The 20595-nt window shown below is 47.9% G+C and overlaps 1 protein-coding gene across 2 annotated transcripts in view; it reads right to left on the bottom strand.

Annotated features, from left to right (window-relative positions):
• The window catches only part of DSC2 (desmocollin 2), a 121196-nt gene that overhangs the window by 67755 nt on the left and 32846 nt on the right, over positions 1-20595 (bottom strand). For both annotated transcript variants that reach the window (XM_085605711.1, XM_085605712.1), the window contains exons 3-5: positions 9353-9555; positions 6217-6345; positions 3077-3232 (exon numbers count right to left, since the gene is read on the bottom strand). In XM_085605711.1, the coding sequence (XP_085461837.1) occupies positions 3077-3232; positions 6217-6345; positions 9353-9555 (488 nt within the window). The remainder of the gene's footprint in view (positions 1-3076; positions 3233-6216; positions 6346-9352; positions 9556-20595) is intronic.

Below are 20595 nucleotides of genomic sequence, written 5' to 3'. Positions count from 1 at the left end.
ATGAGGCCCTTCAAAATGTTGGGAAAGGGTTTGGTAACTACAGCATTCCTCCAAAAATCCTACATTTACTCTTCATAAGAGAACAACCCTTGGGTAGGAAACACTGGAATTATGAAATACTTGCCTAACTCTTGCCTTCTGCATGGCTAACAGGCTTGAAGAATGATGGCTAAGCAGCAAGCAAATTATTTTCTAAGAAATGCTGACTGTGTGGCTATTTTCCATGCAGGGCAAACAGTGTTCTATTTTTTATACTAATGGTGTGAGGCATCCCTAACTCCTTATGCAGAGTCATTAAAGATTAGAGAACAGGAACAGGAACAGTTACACCTGAATAGTTCTTCAGGAACCAAATCCTAACATTGGTACCCTTGCTCATAGGGTCACGAAGGCAGCTGCAGGAACAGAGGGAAATCACAGCACTGGGCCATGTTTACAGTCTGTAGTTTCCACTCTGAGATCTTCCTTTAGCCACTAAACATCAAGCACATCTCTGTTAAGGGGTTAAGTGTGGGACAACGGGTGAACACCATGGTGTCATCAGTAGTCAAATGGGGTGTCATGTCAATTCTGCTACCCTTGCCATTTTAATGAACTGACATCCATGATAAAGGGTCGCCATTTCTACATACTCTGCCCCTCCCTTTGTAGGTCAACATTACATTTCCTGTACATGCTAACTATTTATAACCGTAAGCCAGCTTCCCTATATCCAATGATCTTCATGTGAAACCCGCTTTTCAGTTGCTCTCATTGTTTGCCTTTCTTTTTCAATTCTTTATAATGTTGCTGTCTCTAGAAAGTAAGGTCCGTTGTGGCTTTTAAGGCAATTTGCAGACATGTTCTTTCACTGGTGGCCATTCAGCAATACCCCAGACGGTCCTGAGAAACACATTTACCAGCAGAGCTCAGGACACTGCATCATGGAGGACTCCTCTGAGTGAATTGCATTCTTCACCACCTATATTATTTCTCATGCACTGCATAAATGCAATCTCAACAATTTGTTACACAAACTTTGTAAGGTGCCAACACGTGACAGATATTCTTTTACAGCAACTAAGAATATGTTGTATGCCCAGCAGCAATCAAAGTTAGCCCATGCATGTTCACCGGTGTACAACCGCCCCAGCCTGTCATCGCTGCAGGCCTCCAGTAAAAAGTGATAGTAGACTGTACATTATGTACTAGCGTGCGGAAGTGGGACTCTAGATGGTAGCCACCGTGAGAATATTCAGTTCAATGTCATCCAACATGTTTCCAGGGAAGCTGGATCAATGCCAGGTTTTCAGGTTTTATACTTAAGATAACATAACATCACACACAATACATTTAAAGGGAACTAATTTACACAGTAGGCGGTTCGACTGAAAATCTGGAAAGGATCTGTCTAACACACCTGCCTTAGTAAGCACCTCGGTGGACTTGAGCTGGCATCTTGGGAAGGCAAGTAGCTTGATGCCGGAGAATATTAATACCTGACGAAAGAACTTCTATACAGAGGGGGTGGACCTTTCATGAACTCAGAGCAAGAAACGACCCTGCCATGTAGGCTCTTTAAATGGTGCGCACTACTAAGCTATACGTGATCCTGCACCTGCTGACAGAACTGTATTCAGGCGACTTTATCACAGTGAGCTCAAATGAATGGATTATCATCCAGTTGTTTCGATATAGTTTAGATATCCAGGATATATCCCCCATTGTATTGATGATAGTGTGAGCTGCTGGCTGCTCTCTGCATTCATGGCAGTTTTGTATATAGATGGGTAGTTATCAGAACAAGCTGTTTTCCATTGAAACTTTCAAAGTGAAATATTTGCTAAAGGGTGCTACGCTACCATTGTCTATTGTACCTGTTGAAACCCAGAGGTAAAATATACCCCTTTGTTGACACCTATATGTGAAACTTCATATTGTGTATGCATGCCCACTATGGGCACCTCAGACTGATCCAATCACACTAGCTGTGCATGAGAAGAGGGGTTATGGGAGGCCCGTACAACATATGCCTCACTCACAAATATGAAGTCTTTCTCAGACCACCTCATGCCCCCATTCCTAATCGTATTTAAAGAAGATACCAGTCATCGAGCTGCCTTTCTTTCTTTCATTGCTCAGTTTCCTTTCAATATATTTATAAGTACCTGGGCTCCAGCCACCCTCTCTCTGGCACCTTGGCTCGCTTCTTCCCTAATGCCTTGGAGATGCTTTATATTAAAGATTAGGGCGCAGACATCCGATGTACTGTCAAACTGAGATACTCAGCTGAGCATAACAACAGATCTGATTTCTCCCTCGGAAGTCTAAAGACCTGAGAGAAAGGAGTCAGAATTGGATGATGTCACATCCCCTGCCATTCACCTACTTCCTGAGGGTCCCAAGAGGTTTGGATTAGGCTGAGCAAGAGACAAGAACTTGCCTCTGTGCCATTTACCTACGATGCAAAGTCACAGCAGTGAAAAACAGGTTTCTTTATTTACTTCTGTGACAACACAATGAGGACTATCCAAGGTCACATCCCCAGCTCACTCCGTCGACTTTTCGTGGAGCCAGCCACACCAAACAAATGCTGCACAGACTACATAAACAGAGGAGTAACATGTCGGGTTGTAGGTCAGAATATCAACAACTAAAATGTCGTCCTACAAGAATACTGTATCTGGAATAGTGACTACTCCAGTTTAGCTAAGAGCAATATAGATTTGATGTTCTGTACATGTATACAACATGAAGAAATATGTATATTGTCAAGATACGTCAGACTTACTATTCTGGTAGTTCAACAATGGATAGTAAGAAGGATCAAAAACATGTATATGTCTATAGTAACCATCATTATTATCTCAGTTGAAAGAGTTCCCTTATTTGGGGGGGCTTTCGAAATAGATTTCTACAAGTCCTAAATATTTTGCAAACGAATAAAACAAAGCTGGGAGATGTCATGGAATTCCCTGAGAGGCAAACAGAACAAAATAGGTGTGAGGCATTATGGGTTTGGGAAGTGTGCTTCATATCTCTCACTTCTGTACAAAAAATATTAGGTTTTAATGAAAATAAAATCAGAGAAACTTACTTTAAACTCTGGAAACTCCTCACGGTCTACTGCTCTTGTAGCTTTGATCTCTCCAGTTTGTGCCACTATGAAGAAAATACCAGTAGGATACTGGTCTACACCAGGCCCAGCAATGCTGTACAAAATACTGAAATTTTGCTGGGTGTCGGACTGAATCTGTAAGAAAGAAAAAAACATAGCTAGGGAGGTCACTCCTGCATAAGTCTTCAAAGAGAAGTTTATTCAAATGCAAAAAAAAAAAAAAAAAAATCTATGATCCTGTGGATACATAAAAATAGACTTAACATCTATAGCAAAATCACAATTTACTTGTGGGGTACATTTTCTCGAAATACTTGATCTCTGTGCACAGAGTGAAGTTCTTGGGTATTGAGCCATGGGGGGCTTGGCACATATTTGCCTAAAATGGCACAATGTGTGAGAGACTCATACATACTGGACACGCTCGGGCTTGTGGGTGGTTGCAGCGCTTCCTTTGTTCTCAATATATGTACTGTATACCCCAGTGTTGCCATACCTTCTTCATTAACGATAGCTATGTCGCTTTGTTCAGCCACTTTTCTTTGTCACTCTAATGACGTGTGTCTACACCACCTTCCTGACTAGACATGTGAAGAAATCCGGCAAGAATTCCATGACTGAGACCAAACTCCCTTGAGTCAGTCACTTAAGTTTGGTCTATGAAGCTATGTCAACCAAGGAATACCAAGTCCTAAACAGCAAAGAAATGTTATTCAGAGGTGGTGGCCACTGAAGAAATCTCTGGTGTGAGGAAAGAGCACAAAAGATCTGACCAGTCGTGACATTGAACGCACAACCAGCATCAAGGGGAGGATGAGCAGTGTAGTTGGAATCTTTCCATTACCAAGCAGTAAGGTGGAAAAGATAAAGACGCCTGTCAATGCCGCATCTTCCAGGCAGGTATTATCGGAATCAAAGTGCAACACTGGGAACATCCTTTGCTCTGGAGAGTTAGGCTCTGTTATGGTATAGTTATGTAGGAGAAAATAATCAGGGGCGTATCAATGAACAATGCCACTGGTGTACTGGCCAACGGGTCGCAAGATGTGAAGGGCCGAGGCATGTTTTTTACCATATCGGGACCCGTAGTATGCAAACAGAACATTTTAATTTTTTGCGCCGGACGCACCTTTTAAAAGGTGCACCCAGTGCAAACAATGTAAATGTGGTGCGATATGGTGCAGAGCATTCCTGAACAAAATGGAGCAGCTGTTATGAAGCTGCTCCTTGTTTTCACAGTGAAGGCGGCAACCCGTCTGCACTTTGAAGGCAGAATAGAGATCTCCTTACAGGTGGGTGCAGTGAGTGACTGCACCCACCTGTAAGGGGATGTCTGGGGGGTCCATGGGTCCAACCTTTAACTCCTCCAGAGGGCTGCTGTCAGGGGGGCACACTGACAGTGTGCCATGGTGACGCACTGTCAGTGCGCATCCTGAGAGCTTCTTTGCCTCTGCGCCTGTGTTTGAAATATGGCACGAGTGCAGAGTCAAAGGAGTTCCCTCATTTGCATGGGGCCATGTCCCCATGCAAATGAGGGAACACCCTCTGAGGATAGTGCTAGCGATTTATTTGCTGCAGTGCTATCGGGGATGCCCAAGCGCCTGCGGCCTTTTCTATAATACCAAAGTGCCCCGATGATGCATAAAGTGGGCGCAAACACCTGTTGTGCCCCCCGGGCACCTCTATAATATGGCCACACAAGTGACTCCTGATGTGCAGCTTTAATGATAAGTAATAGCTTTTTTGAGGGAAAAGTACTGAGTATAGATTCTTGCTTATGTACATTGAAAGGGAACATGACTGACCACACTGCAATGCGGGAGGAGGAACAGGACGACCACTAGCATGTATGAAATAAAGAAACCCCCAAATCCATCCACGTTAGTCCCATAGGTGCTTATTTATGAGGCGTGCACCAAAGGAAAGTCACTTTTTTGACGCTTGGGCAGCGTAAGCCTCTCAATCATATCTATGAGCCACACAAAGCTAATCTGCATGTCTATGTGCAGGAAGGTGCTCCTTCCTGCACAAAAACAATCCTGCCTGCAACGGGGGCACCCTTGCACTATCGTGCTAGCATGCCCACGTTGACGCTAGGCAGAAAATTGTGCACCAGTGCAGGGGGAAGGACAGGAATCCACCGTATTTCACAAATACTGTGCATTCCTGCTCTTTCACATTGGCATAGGGCAGCCGAGCAAGAAGACTTGCGGCACTAATCTACACCAATTCCCCATAAATGAGGCGCATTGTATCCAAACTCAATACAAAATATTTCGTGGGACAATTTATAGACCGCTGCCTGCCTAAAAAAATGTTATATGAGCAAAATGCCACCAATAGGAATTCCAAGTTTAGAAGCTAAACAAATGTATACCAGAACTGAACTTGGCGAAAGCGGTTCAAGGCGTCGAGCTGGGAGCAGAAACACGGGCCAGGTCTCAACTGGATGAGCCCTGGGCTACCTTAGCAATGGTCACACCTGCGTTTGTCCTGGAAAAGCAACTATGAACTCTGTTAGATAATAATGTGCAGGAGACAGTCTCTGCCATGACTACATTCACCCAGTAGATGGCGATAACGGTCCGTTAAATTTAGAGCAGTTCACAAACGCAGAATGAAGGCCTCCATTAGTATGAACTTCATAAATACGCACGCGGGCTTGCTTTCAGCAAGTACTATGTTGGGAAAGGTTGTGGCTTCACGCCCAGAAAACTCAGTACCTGTTGTACGATTTACCTTGAGGCGTGGTGGGAACTCAATGAACTTAGAGTAAGCGACAACCAACCACCATTTTTTTTTAGCTGAAGTAGCTCTCTTTGCACAGGGTGTACTTACACGTGTTTGCACTGCAGTTCATGATAGGGCATGAAAATGTATCCGAGAAATTACAAAACAAGTGGACTGAGCACAGAAAGGGAAAATACAACTTAAGAGATAACATTCGGAGCAGAGTTCATGACAAGCCCTTAACAATATAGTACACTTTGCGGATTGCATATGTAAAAGAATAGAACAAAATGTAGGGTTATGGGCTAAAATGTGTCCTGGGCTACATTTGCACAAGAAAAACGGAGCGTAGGGCATGGAAACCACTGCAGCCTCGGCTTGGCACTCACCTGCTGCACCAGCATCGGGAAGGGGCCCAGGGAGTTCTCCATCATGGAAACGGGCTGCGGAGCCCACCGCCGCTTTGTGCGCCTGAGCAGGGCCTCTCTCGCGATTCTCGTCTTGTGTGTCTTGTGTTCCTGGAATGTAGACAAATACACACGTGAACTGATGCCAATGGATGAATGTCGTGCAGATAACTTCTGAGTGCTTGTAGAACAGGCAAAGTGCAAACTAGTGCATGAAAGAGCAGGTGGCGGGAAAACTTCAACCGCTTTGATGATTTCATGTGACACATGAACTGAGGGCGAGGAACACGCATGGTTATTCCACAACCACTCCCAGTCCCACCCTATTTCTAGAGGCAAAGGAACAAGTAAATGTTGTGGGCTGGAAATGTGTCAAGTTATTTACCTCAATGTTCTGCCTGCTGCTTCTCACTTTGCTGCGCCTCAGGGCCCCATCCTTGTGCCAATCAACTTCAAAGTTTAGGTTGAAGCACCTGGAACCCTTCTTAAAGGTCTTTGAATCTTCTTTCAACACCTCTTTGAGACTCACATGTATTCTAAATTGGACACGGCCTGAATCCATCTCCAAGAACAGGCCAGCGCTTCAAGCCATTCCCCAATAGTTGCATAAATCTCCGTTCCTCGAAGGCTCCGTTTCTAACACTCTCGCCGAGCTGCAGACTGCAGACCCAGGCAGGCTTGGCTCAAAGCCATCAAGAATATTGACATTACTCTAAAACGTGCTCACATTGCCAACAAACTTGGATTCCTCCTGGATGAAAACCTTCACTTCAAAGAGCCTGGAAAAGACATGGCTAACAGAGCAAGATTTTAATTACAGACGCTCAAACCCCTAAAGCGCATACTTTACACAAGACTTAGCCTTATCACTAAAATTTCTGGTCATTTTCTGCATTGATTATGGTTCAGGCCTAAAATCAGACTCCCCCGATTAGAGCTGCCTGACATGATCCTGCGAGATTTCTGACCAACACATAAAGCAACTAAGCCCCTGGGACTCCCATGAGTAGAGGCTCTACTCAGAAACCTATTTTTAACCCCTGGCAGCAGCCCGGAACCGCGGACCCAACACACTCTGCACCAGCCAAGCCTGGCCAGTGCCGGAGTGTAAACAAGGCACCCCGGCTCCTCCTTTCCTTGAATGACCAGCTCTGGATCAGAGATGCTGCATGGAAGTGACTGCCTCACCAGGAGAGCCTTACACTTCAACAGTCCCCTTTCTTAGAAGTTATCCTTGTCAGGGGGCACCAAACATGGAATCCAAAAACAGAAACAGCTCTCTGCACCACACCTTTCGAAAAGAAGTGCATATTGGAGAGGTCCTTCTCCGGTGACATACCCAGAGGCTGAAATTGCAGCTTTTGCTCTGCCTTCAAATGCCATCTAACATACAAGTAAGAAACATCTTCTCATGGCTCATTTCTCACCCTTCTTTCTGCTCTCTGTAAAAGCCCAGGTTAAGCTCGTCTTCTCACCATGTCTCACCCAAGCTCCCTGTTTGAATGCGATGTCAGCTTCATGATAGGACACTCATTTAACTTTGCGCTACCCCGATCATAGCGCACCACCTGACTACGGGCCTGCAGAAAGGAAGGAGCTCACACACACACAAATCAGATTTAAACTTTTAAGTGAACATATATATGTATGTGACCTTGGCAGGTGGCCACCAGCTCTTTTATCTGCATTTCAGTGGGCCCCCCTTACGGTCGATTCACTTCTAGTGATGCCGCTGCCCCCCGGAATGTAAGCTACTCTGAAACAATAACAATGACTTTATTTTTTAAAAAGCACTCATAATGCACTGCAGTAACAGGTGTTACTATTATGGAGAGCTCGAGAGAGACCCGTCACAGCACCTGCTTTTTAGAACTGCCGGTGCTTTTGCCACATACATTGTAATTTAAAAGTGCTCTGGTGTCGTGCCACGTTACTGGAAGTGCAAAGTGGAAGAAACGAAGTAGGAAATGTAAAACCACAGGTTGACAAATATGGCATCACAAGAGAAGGGCATCTCTCCGCTGGATAAAGCTGAGGGGAAAGCGTCAAGAGAAAGATCCCTGCACCGTCAGAGGATCACACATTCAAACTGAATCCTGCCAGGGGTGGCCTTGCCCTGCACCCGGGCCAGGTCGCCTACATGGCTACCTACCATCGAGATGGAAAAATGCAATAACCTTATTTACATTATTACAAAACGACACAAATCTCGCCCTTATTAGAATGTACAGAAGGCACAAGGTCGAAAGCATTTTTTTTTATTACGGATCACTGCGCCTTAGCCTGTGCAGTGTTCATCTCGAATTCACTCATTTAAAATCATGATTCCGTGGCATTTTAGTCTTATATTCCTTCTTCTAGGTCACATATTCCTTCTAGTTGTGGAATCTATTTTTTAAAACATACCCTGTGCCAAACAGAATGCAGCCTGGGTGCTATATAATCGAGGTTTTCAGACTTAATGACTTAACTATTAGCGGGACCCTTTCCCTGCGCCAAGGTCCCATTTCCAGCAAATTGCTACAAAGTTACTGTGAGTAGCAAGAATTCCTCTGAAAATTACTCTAGTCTGCAACATGATAGCAATCGATACCACAGTGGCAAGTCACAGACCGAGATTGATTATTTCACCCTTTAAATACATTTGAGGAGCAATACATACAATGGACACTGGGAAAAGCAGAAACGGTTATAACTGCGAAAGCCACGTGTTTTTTAATATGCAAAGCTCACACTGCATTGGAAAATAATACCACAAACAGGTGCGTGGCGAGGATGCGTGGGACATAGCGCCAGCAAGGAAATACCCCCATGACTGCTGATGGGCCAGTGAAATACAGCAATAATCGGCGTTCATGGGGCGCCTCGGGCTCCGGTGCTGCTGCACCACAGGTATCTACGCACCTGACAACATATAACCAGAGCTTTATATGGGCCGGTACTTCCCGGTAAGGAGTACTGGCACTTTTTTATTTTGAGAGTGAGAGTACCGGCACTTCTCAGAAACATGCAGGTACAGAGTACCTGCACTTGTATGTTTCCATTTCAAGCACTGTATGTAGCATACTATAACTGTGCCCTCTACACAAAGCACAATGAAATACAGGAGTTATTTTACCTTATTTTTGTGTTTCAGTTTAACAGTAAGCTGTTTTACAACTCCCGTTATCGCATCCTCTAGGCTGAGTGTCAAAGTCCGCTTCCCCGAAGACATTGAAATGCTCTGTCTGGCGTAGAGCGAGCCATCGTTTCCGACTATGAAGTCTGGGTCATTGGACCGGACAATGAGATGGTCGGAGTTCAGACAATCGGCCACGTTAACTGAAAAATAATTGGGGCATAAACAACGTTAGATTAAGGCACTTAGAAACTGGACTTAAAATACTAAAACGTTTGTGGCTCTTCTGTGAACGCATTGTCCCACAGTGAATTTTTGACATTCCAAGAAAGACATTTTGAAACTAAGGGGATTTTCTGAATTGAAATCAAATGAATTACTGTAAGACCATGAAAGTTAAAAACAAAAAAACAGAGGTCAAAGAAATTAAAATGAAATAAAATAATCCGCCCTCGCTCATCGAATGCAACATAGGAGACAACTCAAAAGGAAACAATTAGAAATCGTGTCTTTCTTCTAGATCTACTCATTTGCAGGGACATGGGATTCAGTTTAAGACTATCAGTAACTTGTGCCACACTGGCGGTCTATACAATGTCCCAGTTGGTGAAAACAAGTGCAGCAATTCACAATGACAGACCCCTGTTTTGCTGGTATAATAAATATTACCTTTGACGCCGAAACTCTGCAACACATGGCGCAACAGTGCACCCTACGTTGACGATTAAGGACTAATGCAGGAACGCTAGCATCACAATGCTTTAATAATCACTCAGGTCTTTAGGTACTTTTGAACAAATATAATATCAAAGCGGATCCAAGATAGTCCCATTTTCAAATGCCCTAGTCTTTGGAACTATAAAATGGGCTATGACCCACCAAGTCAGTGTTTCCCAGTTCCATGTGTGAGTTTCATGTTTACAGTGTGCCCATGAGTCACAGTTCCATGTATAAGTAGCTGATGCAATTCAGACGTTTCTTTGCATTAGGATTCTGTAGCCCTGCTTGTCCCCTTATCTAATCAGCACTGCAAGTCTCAGAATACAGATAAAAAAAACCTGGACTGGATCATATTCTCAGAACTGGGAAAGCTAATAAGAAGTCTGATGTACCCTTATGCATCTGTAGTAGGTTGGACATGTCACATGACTTGGCAAGAAGACAAAAGGTGGTGGACTAAGAGAGTGCTAGGTCATACTCCAGTTACTTACCGGTAATCTTCATTAGTCCGAGTATATTCTTCATCGCCACATGATTAACAAAGTGAGCTTCAGCTCCATACCAGAACCCTCCAAAGCAAAAGAGTTAGCCTCCCATGCCTCCCATCCCTTCCAATATAGCCGATCCATTACACCACGGGTACTCATAGTACGGCCCGCAGGCCGCCAGCGGCCCGGCAAGCCTTCCCTGGTGGCCCGTGGACCTTGCAGACATCGTACCTGTGCAAGCACCGCCGGTTGCAGCAGCGCGGACCGGGCGGGCGATTCTTTTAAAAGCCAAGTCACTTGTTAATGAGGCTTTGTTGTATTTCACCTCTTATTAGCGCCCCTGCATCTCCCCTCTGAATGAGCTGAATGAGGGGAGATGCAGGGGCGCTAAGAAGAGATGAAATACAACAAAGCCTCATTAACAAGTGACTTGGCCTTTAAAAGACCTGTGAAGTACTTGGGCGCGGCGGCGGTTTGGATTCCAGGGAAGCTGACTCAGCGCGCGCCGTAGAATTGCTGTGATATCTGAGACCGACTATCACACAGCGATTGTCAGACTCACATGGGCACCAGCCCCTCCCTGGCTTTGGGATCTGGGCACGCTGCCTCTGCCAGTATGTGAGATCTGTAGGTGTGTGCACACAACCCCTTCCAAAATGTGAAATCTATGTACACAGCATGCAAACCCTGAGATCTGTGACTGGCTGTGAGATGTGTGTCGCCAGTCCCTATCAGACTGTTAGATTTATGTACACTACACACCCTTACCAGATTCTGCGAACTGTGCCTGACAGCGAGTTGTGTGCACACAGTCCCACCTATGCTTTGAGATCTGTGCCTGGCTGTGAGATGTGTGCACACATCCAGCAATGCGCTGAGATATGTTCCCGACTCTGAGGCATGTGTATGCAGCCCAGCCATGCGGTGAAATCTGTGCCTGGCTGTGAAGCCCGTGTATGAAGCCCCAGCCATGCGGGGGCATCCGTGCCTGACTGTGAGATGTGTGCACAAAGCCCCAGGAATGTGCTGATATTGGTGCCTGACTGTGAGATGTGTGCACACAGCCCAGGAATTCGCTGATATCTGTGCCTGGCTGTGAGATGTGTGCACACACCCCCAGGAATGCTCTGATATCTGTGCCTGCCTGTGAGATGTGTGCACACAGCCCCAGCAACGCGCTGATATCTGTGCCTGACTGAGATGTGTGCACACAGCCCAAGTAATGCGCTGAGATCTGTGCCTGGCTGTGAGGCCCGTGCATGCAGCCCTGCCAGGTGCTGCCAGTCTGCAGATTCCTGTGTACCTAAAAGTGACACTACCTACTGAAGGAGGAGGGGCGCTAGGATGAGGGAGTCTGTAATGCTCGGATTGTGGTCATTAAAGCAGTGTCATAGCCAGTGTATCATGACCCCTATTGCAAGGAAGGCGGTGGGCCCCCTATGTTCTCTGTTTGAACTGTAAAATACAGCAATATTCATGGTTCCGTCGACCTTTGAAGCTGGTGTGGCTGAACAAATGGAAGCTCCACCCCTGAATTAAAGAAGGATGCTTCTGAGAGTACCAGTAGATTACCGAAGGAACAGGCACAACACAATTTGTGGCGTGAACTGCAGTGGCGGCGGCCACCTATCGAAAGTGGTAGGGCCGTCTCAGGGGGGGAAGGGCCAGGCGATGGGGAGGGGAGAGAAATAATATAAAAGTTAAAAAATAAAAAACATACCTGCCACTCCACTCGCTTCCGCTGACAGACGGCTCGCTGCTCCTCTCTTTGGGCTGGAAGGGGATGGGCCCTCAGAGCATAGGCTCCACACTCAATCCAGACGCTGCTCTCAGAGCATGAGAGCAGCACCAAGATTGGTCTGAGCGGCCTCGTTTGCTGCTCAGACAGTGAATTGGAGCCTGTGGCTTTTCTCCCAACAGCTGTATAACACAGCTCGGTTGGAGAAACATAAGTGCACATGTGTGTTTGGCCGGCCTAGGACTGTCGGCTAAACACACATGCGCATTTATAAGCCCACTACTTCTGCTCCGGAACATGCCTGGCCCACCCTATACTTATTGCGGGGCTCAGACAGCAAGCACCTATTGCCACGATTTACACCATAAACATGTACTTTTCACTCCCCCATGCCTCGCTTCAAGGTCTCACGGGGTCCACACGTTAGTAGATAAACTCGCCAAGCTGTGTTACTTCAGAGATGGTCGCAGCATTCAAAGAGCTGTCTCTGGGTGATGAGCTGCACATGCATGGACTCTGAATCCTGGGGGCACAGGATGGACATGAACCTGGCAAGGGTCAGTGTCATGAAACAGGGAAAGCAGAAACACACAGTTAAGGCATGAAAAGAAGAAGAAAATGCATAGCTAGCAGAAAGAGAGTGGCGTGAGAGGTAAGATGGTGGAGAAAGGGAGAGGGGAAAGGAGAGGGAAAGAAGAGGATAAGGAGAGCGGAAGATGGAGAAACACAATTGGGATGGGCTGGGGAAGGTTTTGGGAGGAGATATGATATAACAAGCATTTGAAAGGCAATAGGTCTCGCATTTACGCAAGTTTGAGCTATTGACATTGCAAATAACAAAGCCTTTTATTTTTGTTTTAGTTTTTAAAACAGAAATAAAAGGCATTGTCGTTTACAGTGCCAATAGCTTAAACTCTCGTAAATGCGAGACCTATTGCATTGCGAAGGCGTCTGCTGCAGGGGCCTGTGTTCAACCTCATGGTCACATTTTTTTTGTTGCTCTAGCCCCGCCCTCTCCCCCACTGACCCCGCCCCCACCGGTGCGGCCCTCTGCCACAAACCACACTGTAAATTTGGCCCCCGAGAGAAAATTTGTGAGTACCCCTGCATTACACCCTTGACCTCTATAAGAGGCGGGCCTGCCCAACCCTTCAGCCTGAAACTACCAAGCATAAACATGAAGCCGATAGCCAGACAGGGAGGGTGGGATGGGAACTCATGTGGCGAGGGAGACTATACTCGGAGTAATGAAGATTACCGGTAAGTAACTGGGGGCTTACCTCCTCGTAAGTCTTCCTCGCCACATGATTAACAAAGTGAACACATACCAAAGCCAAGCCGCTTCACGGAAACTCACAAGAAACCAAAAGACCAGAAGGGGATGCCAACGAAGCAGGCAAACCCCCAAAAGACCAGATGAGTGGAAGGACCACCCAAGAGAGGCAACCACGAGCAGGAAGAACCAGCCCGGGACAGAGAGACACCGGGAGGGCTGAGAACCTGGGACTTGCAGGGCCACCAGAAAAACCGCCCAAACCAACAACCGAAGGAGGACAGAGAAGACACGGAACCAGACCATATGGGGCCAAAAGCAACAACAAATAAGCCCCGAACAGAAGGCAGCAAGCCGGTCCAAACACACCAAGACCGTGGAGAAGTGTGGCTCAATGATTAGAGCGGCAGACCCTGATGCAGAGGTCTAGCCCGGGACCAGGGTTCAATTCCCCGCCTCGGCGGGTCTTGGGCTCAAAATTCCACGGACCTGATAATTCTCGCCTCGGTGCCATTCTAATCATGGAGTCCCACTCTGCAACTCTGGGCAATAGCTTGCTTAATCTCCACAACGGCCCCCACAACGCTAAGGATGCCTGGCCTTCACCTTGGCGGTGCCCAGGAGTGGACGCCTCACAGGGAAAAGCCAGGATGGGTTCCACAGCGGTATTCGTACAAGCGCCGAGAGGCCTCTGGGTAGTCGTGCACTATACAAGTATCCATACATTTACATTTACATTTACAACGGACAGCCAAAAGCGAGAAGGGAGCAAAATGCCCATACGCCGGAACCGAAGAAACAGAGGGCAACCCTACCACAGTGAACCAACAAAAAAGCCAACACAGGAAGAGATGCAGGCCGACCGAAACACAGCAACACCGCATGGTGGAGCACCAACAGCTAGAGAGTCGAATTCCCCCGAGGACCGAAGCAGCGGAACCAGATGAAACAAAACAGACTGGCAGGAGCCGCAAGAACGTAATGAGGTGCAGAAAAGAACCCAGCACGCCAACCGAACAACAAAAAAAACAAAAGTCACCAAAGCCCCACCAGCAAGGAGATAAACAGGTGGGACAAGGACCCCAGTCGCATAAAGAACCCCCCGGAAGGGAGCGCAACACCAATGAGAGAACCCAGGCACAAGGCAAAACAGACCCAGGAAGTTGCAGGAACGGCCCAGCCCCCAAGGGAACCCAACTGGCCAACAGCGAAAAGCGGAAAGCCCATAAGGACGCCTACGGAGCCCGAAGAGCAGAAGGGACCAGGCCCAAGGACAAGCAAGCAGAAAGGAAGCAAATGCCCACCTGGGGCCACCAAGCACAAGAAAGCCGATAAAACCCGGCAGGGAGGGGAACGCAGCACGGAGGAGCGAGACCGTCCCGCTCAGGTGCCAAGCAAACCGCCCCGGTAACGTTCCACATGTAGTAAGTGAGCCACCGAAGCAAGCACCCAGGAGGCCATGCAGCCAGTCATCAACCACGGGCTACCCAGCCGAACGATGAAGAGCCGATAGGAACAGGAGAGGATAGGGAGGCAAGGCCACAGGCAGAAACACACCAAAGGCGAGAAGGGCAGAGGAATAACGAGCCCGAGCAACGTCAACACCTCCAGGAAGTCAACCCGAGCCAGCAGGCCCCAGTACCCCAAAACCAGGTACAAAGAAGAAAAGGAAGCAAATACGGAACAGGAATCGCAGGCGCCGCCCGGTGAAGGAGAACGGGGCCATCGCATCATCCTCGGACAATTAAAAGCACCGCCAGAACATATACCCACATGGGACACTTCGAAAGAAGTGGCAGGAGGCAAACCCATGTCCTGTGCAAGCCTGTACCCCCACAAGAACAACACAAACCTATGAGCCATAGCTCCACGGTCCAACACTCGCAGCAGCAGAAAATAAGAGAGAAGCACCCAGGTGAGCACCACCAACAGGTCAAATGCCCCGTCCAGGCAAGACAAGCCCAGACCCCCGTAAACAAAGGGCCAGAGGAAAGTGCAAAAGAGGGCGCCCGGACGAGAAGGCAGATAGAGCCACCACCAGGGACCGAAAGTGAAACTGGAACAAAAGAGACCCAGTCAAGGACAGCACAACCATGCCAAAAAGCCAAAGGGGCCAACCCAGTAACCCCCCGGAGAATGAGGCAGGTGAAAAACCACCCAGAATAGAAACAAGAGTCCCCCGCAGAGCAGGGGCAAACCCCAGACAAGCCAAGGCATGGCCAACAGAAACCAGTCGAGAAACCAGCCAACAAGGGGACCAATCGACCCTGCACCGACCAGGAACTAAAGCACGCCCCACAGGCCGTAAAAGGCCATAACCACCCGGCACGCGGACACCAGAAAAGGAAGACCGCAGGCCACACCTGCAAACAGGGTGGAAAAAGGGAGCCGGGTGCCCGACCTGGGACCAAAAGGAAGGGGAAGAAGACGGACACACCCAAACCCAGACCGGCCAGAGAAGGGACACGCATAGGAACCGGTGAAGAGGAGTATGAACCGGAACCCATGACGGCCCAGTGGCACTGAGAAACCCGGATTGGAAGAGCCCCTAAGAGAAAGGCAAGACCCCAACGATAAGCAGAAACCGGACGAACAGGCCCCGCTGGAGAAGAACCTGAGAGATTGTCAAGGCGACCCCGCAAGCACAAATACGTACCCCGTAGAAGAGGCGAGTGCTGAACCCCCGGCCTAACCCAGCCGCCACCACCAAAAGTCAGGAGACCAACCAATGAGCTACAGCACTCCGGACACGGGTATGTGAGCCCAACCACCGAGAACAGGCGACAACAGGGTGGCAAGGCAGTAGGCAGGACCCATTGAACAGAGATAGAGGCCTCCCAGGACGTGAGGAGAGGCAACAGACAGCCCCCAACAGAGCCCCAACTGCCAGGAGCCGAGGAGAAGCTCGACATGGAGGGGGGCGCAGCAGCCGCCAGCCGAGCAGGGATCAAGAGGAGAAAGGGGTGCCATGATCAAGCATCGCACAAACATAAACCACAATGGGATACACAGAAAGCAATGGCAGGATGAGAACCCACAGCTGTGGGAGCCTGCGCCACCAGAGGCCCAAGACCTACCAGTGAGCTACAGCCCCTAGGACAGTGGCCCCGGTCATGAAAATGCAAGCCCCCCCAGGAGCCGACGCAGAAGCAAAAGCCCACACTGCAACCACAGAAACAGCCCAGGGAAGGAAAGAACAGGTGCCAACAGCAGCCCGTCCCCAACAGACAAGCAGAAGCCAACAGCCCCTTGAAACCCCAGGTGGATGTACAACCACCTGTAAGTCAATCGGGTCGAAGGAGAAGCAATCACGGAAATGAAGGAGCCCTGAGCGGCCAGACCAGCCACGAGCGAGACCACCAACACGACGGGAGGGAACACAGAAGCTAAAGACCAGTACGGTGCAGTGCATGGACAGTAAAAGAGTAAAGGCATGTATATCGACCACCCGCGACTCACAATCCAACACCAACTGGAATGAAGAAAAGCAGAGGGGACTCAGGTAATCTGCTCTGGAACTGCAAGAGGACCTCTGAAAGTATACCAATCCGAGGGAGCCGGAAATGCCCAGACCTCCCAACGTACAGTAGGGCCTCATGCTGTGTCAGCCCCTAGACAAACCGACCCCGGAGGAAACAACAAAAAAAATCCGGCAACCAAGAGTGGCAGGACACACCATAGGCATGACCCTGGGGCAATAGCACTAGGACCATAACCCCTGCTGCGACAAACAAAGACCAGGGGGGTGTAATACGTGGACGCTGGGGGGGAAGAGATTCCAGCCCCCCCAGGAGCACAGCAAAGGCCCAAAGGACAGGAAGAATAAGCCCAGTGGAGGTCTGAGAACCAGCACCACTCACACCGGAGGATCCACCCCATGTAAAAGAGAAAGTACAGCCGGATCAAGCAAAATCTTGCCACAGACTGAACAGCAACAGTGCAGGACACCAAAAAGGCGAAAAACGCAACAGACAACCGCTCAGCGAAATGCAAAAGCCTCACAACACCTGTCGCCCAGCAACCAGCCGCGTGGGGAAAATCGAACAAGCCCGGACCACTCCCTCAGGAGGCCACAGGAAAAGTTAGGACGGGCTGCCGGTATCCCACAACCGAAGAACGCGAACACCCGCTAGCACCGTGCTACGAGCACAGGCGGACGAGGACGTGCTGCCAGATGACGGCGCCGGGAACTTCAAACGTCCTGGTCGCCTAAGACAGGTAAGCCCATGCCGCACCAAGGAGCCCACAAGAAACAAACACTAGGAGTCGATCACACGACCCTCTGTCAGCCCCTCTCAAAAGGAAAACGGGACACAGCAGCAACGTGCACGACGCCGACAGCAACCCAAGCCGGGGCGCAGACAGCACACAGAACGCAGCGAGCCGTCCGCGAGCCCCACTGCCAAAGGACAAAAAGCGGGAAGCGCACCCGGGATCCGGCCCAATGTGGAGCGAAGAGGCACGCAGGGCGCCCCAGCAGAGTCGAACAAGAACCTGCCCCGCCCGCACCGGGAGAACCCGGTAGCAGGAAAAGAACCATAACAGCACAGCTGATGGAGAGCAATGCACCAAATAGAATACCAACACAGCCAGAGGGGCAGACAGGCAGAGCCCCAGACCCCCGCCGCTGCTCCCTATTAACCCTTGGCTCGCTATAGCAGAGCCTAACCGCCCCAGTAAGAGAGGAAACAGGGGAAGGAAGGGAGAGAATCCCCAAGCACATGGGACTATTAGAGCAGGGCCACCACCCAGGGACCCAAGTACCCGCTAAAGCAGGAACACACTTACCTGAACGGTGCACTTTGAGAATGTGCGCAGAACTAAAAAATCAGGCTAAAGGTTGGGGCCGGCCCACCTCTTATAGAGGTCAAGGGTGTAATGGGTCGGCCATAGTGGGAAGGGATGGGAGGCATGGGAGGCTAACTTTTTTGCTTTGGAGGGTTCTGGTGTGGAGCTGAAGCTCACTTTGTTAACCATGTGGCGAGGAAGACTTACGAGGAGGGCTAAGAGAGTGCTAGGTCATGAAAGATTTAGCATTAACTACCTCAGTTTTGGGTTCCACAGCAGCTGGACAACAGTTCCAATAGCATGCAGTAATAATACAGCAGAAAGTATTGCTTATGAGCAGTTTTAATTAGAGGGTAAATACCATAACAGTTTTAGAAATTGTAAATCACCAAATGTCTGGAAACACACAATTTAAATCAGTAGAATGCGAATAATATACAAAGAGAAGTGACTATTTTGAAAAAGCAGATCATTGAATGGTAGGGTTTGTCCAAAAAGGATCTCCACATCCTTTTTAAACAAGAACAAGGTAGTATCTCTCTCAAATACTTGCAATATGTAAAGCTGTTCGATAAACCCGAGCACTCAGGAAAAAATACCTCCATGTACTAAGAGTAAGGCCATGAGACAAGACAGGAAGTTAATTTTTCAAAGATAATTAAATGTAATAGATATGTTCATTAAAGATGGTGTCCTGTTAAAGGAAAACTAATGCTGTATACCATTAACGTCTTAACAGTATATAATTTTGAACATTAATAACTATACATTTGAATGAGGATCAACACAATTATTTTGAATGAATAGATTCAAATTATCAGACAATGTATTCTTGCGTCTGAGAATACCTTACCAACTTTCCCTTACCGTAAGGCACTCTATGAGCAGCATATCTTTAACACCTTCCAGGTCTTGTCCTGCCATCTCCTACAATCAGCCACAGAGACTACCGTATTCTACCACGACTACCAGCCACTTATCTCCACTCTAACATTTAACTCTGATATATCCATCCTCATCAGCTTTCCAAACAACATCTTTTACTATGACTTTATACTCCCAGGCAAGTAATCAACACTGGTGATAAGGGATGCCTTCCTTGATTCGCTGGACTCTGGTCACTTTACCGACCCATACAAAAGTAAAGCTGCTAGACCTCATCTTTACCACCATGGCAGTCATCACACGCCATCCATAACAGACCAAACTGATCATACTATAATCACTTTTGATCTATTCCTTTTTGTCTCTAACCCAAGGATCTCAACCAAAGGTAGAAACAAGGATAAGCAGATTTGTCAAACGCTTCCCACTTTAACGTAACATACCAGGTAGTTGCACCCAACCCCAGCACAGATGTAGAGATCCAGCTGAAACACTACTGCCCTGACTTTCTAATAATAGCAAAAACACTCCTGTTCTTATCCAAATCCACGAATACCCATCTATGGCCAGTGTGTTAGGAGTTTGTGGAAAGCAAATGTGCTCGGAGACAACAAGAGAAATAGTGGAAGAGTCTGCAGATCTGATGACTCGAAAATGTTGGTGCTCTAGCAGGAGGCAGTCAAAACAGAGATCAACTCCACACCTGATTTATTTAATGAATTTATTTCAATCAGTTGTATAGTATAGGCATTTGGTCAGAAACCACTTTGCATCACTAGCATGCTGGTAGAAATTCAGTCCACCTTGCCAGACTCTTCCAGAAAAGTTGATAGCTGTAGCTGCACTTGCTGAGCATCATCCAAATCTTAAAATTGTGCTTCCGTAGTGGTTGCACTGAATGTAAGGGGGCTGTGAATTGTAGTATAATGGGATGGTCTGTGTGTCGTTTAAAGGCTATCAAATTTGGTTGGTTCATCATGTCTAAGTGTGGCAACTATCAGAGTTATGCACAAATCACCAAAATCATTTTGATTCTCAGTTTTCTGACTCATTCTTAGCTGTGTGGTAATGAAGTCTGCTATGATGTATTGGAGGTTTTGGATGAGTGCGCAATACAGTCTACTTATCTGTAAGCAATATGGGCCACATCCAGTGGTGGCTCCTGCTTAATGGAGGAGGAGGGGTGCCCCACTGGTCAGTCAGTCAGCAGTCAAGTGAAAAATAAATTGACCGCTAACTTACCGAGCCGATGACTGAAGTGTAGGGAGGGAAGGGGACAGGCATAGCAGGGAGGAGGGGAGGGCACACCGTAAGTTACGCACATCTGTTTGACCAGCTGTCTTAGGCCAGC

This window comes from Triturus cristatus, chromosome 5_1, assembly GCF_964204655.1.
Source record: "Triturus cristatus chromosome 5_1, aTriCri1.1, whole genome shotgun sequence".
Lineage (NCBI taxonomy): Eukaryota > Metazoa > Chordata > Amphibia > Caudata > Salamandridae > Triturus > Triturus cristatus.
Note: the sequence above shows the minus strand (reverse complement) of the source record. Positions and strands in the feature narration are given on the sequence as shown.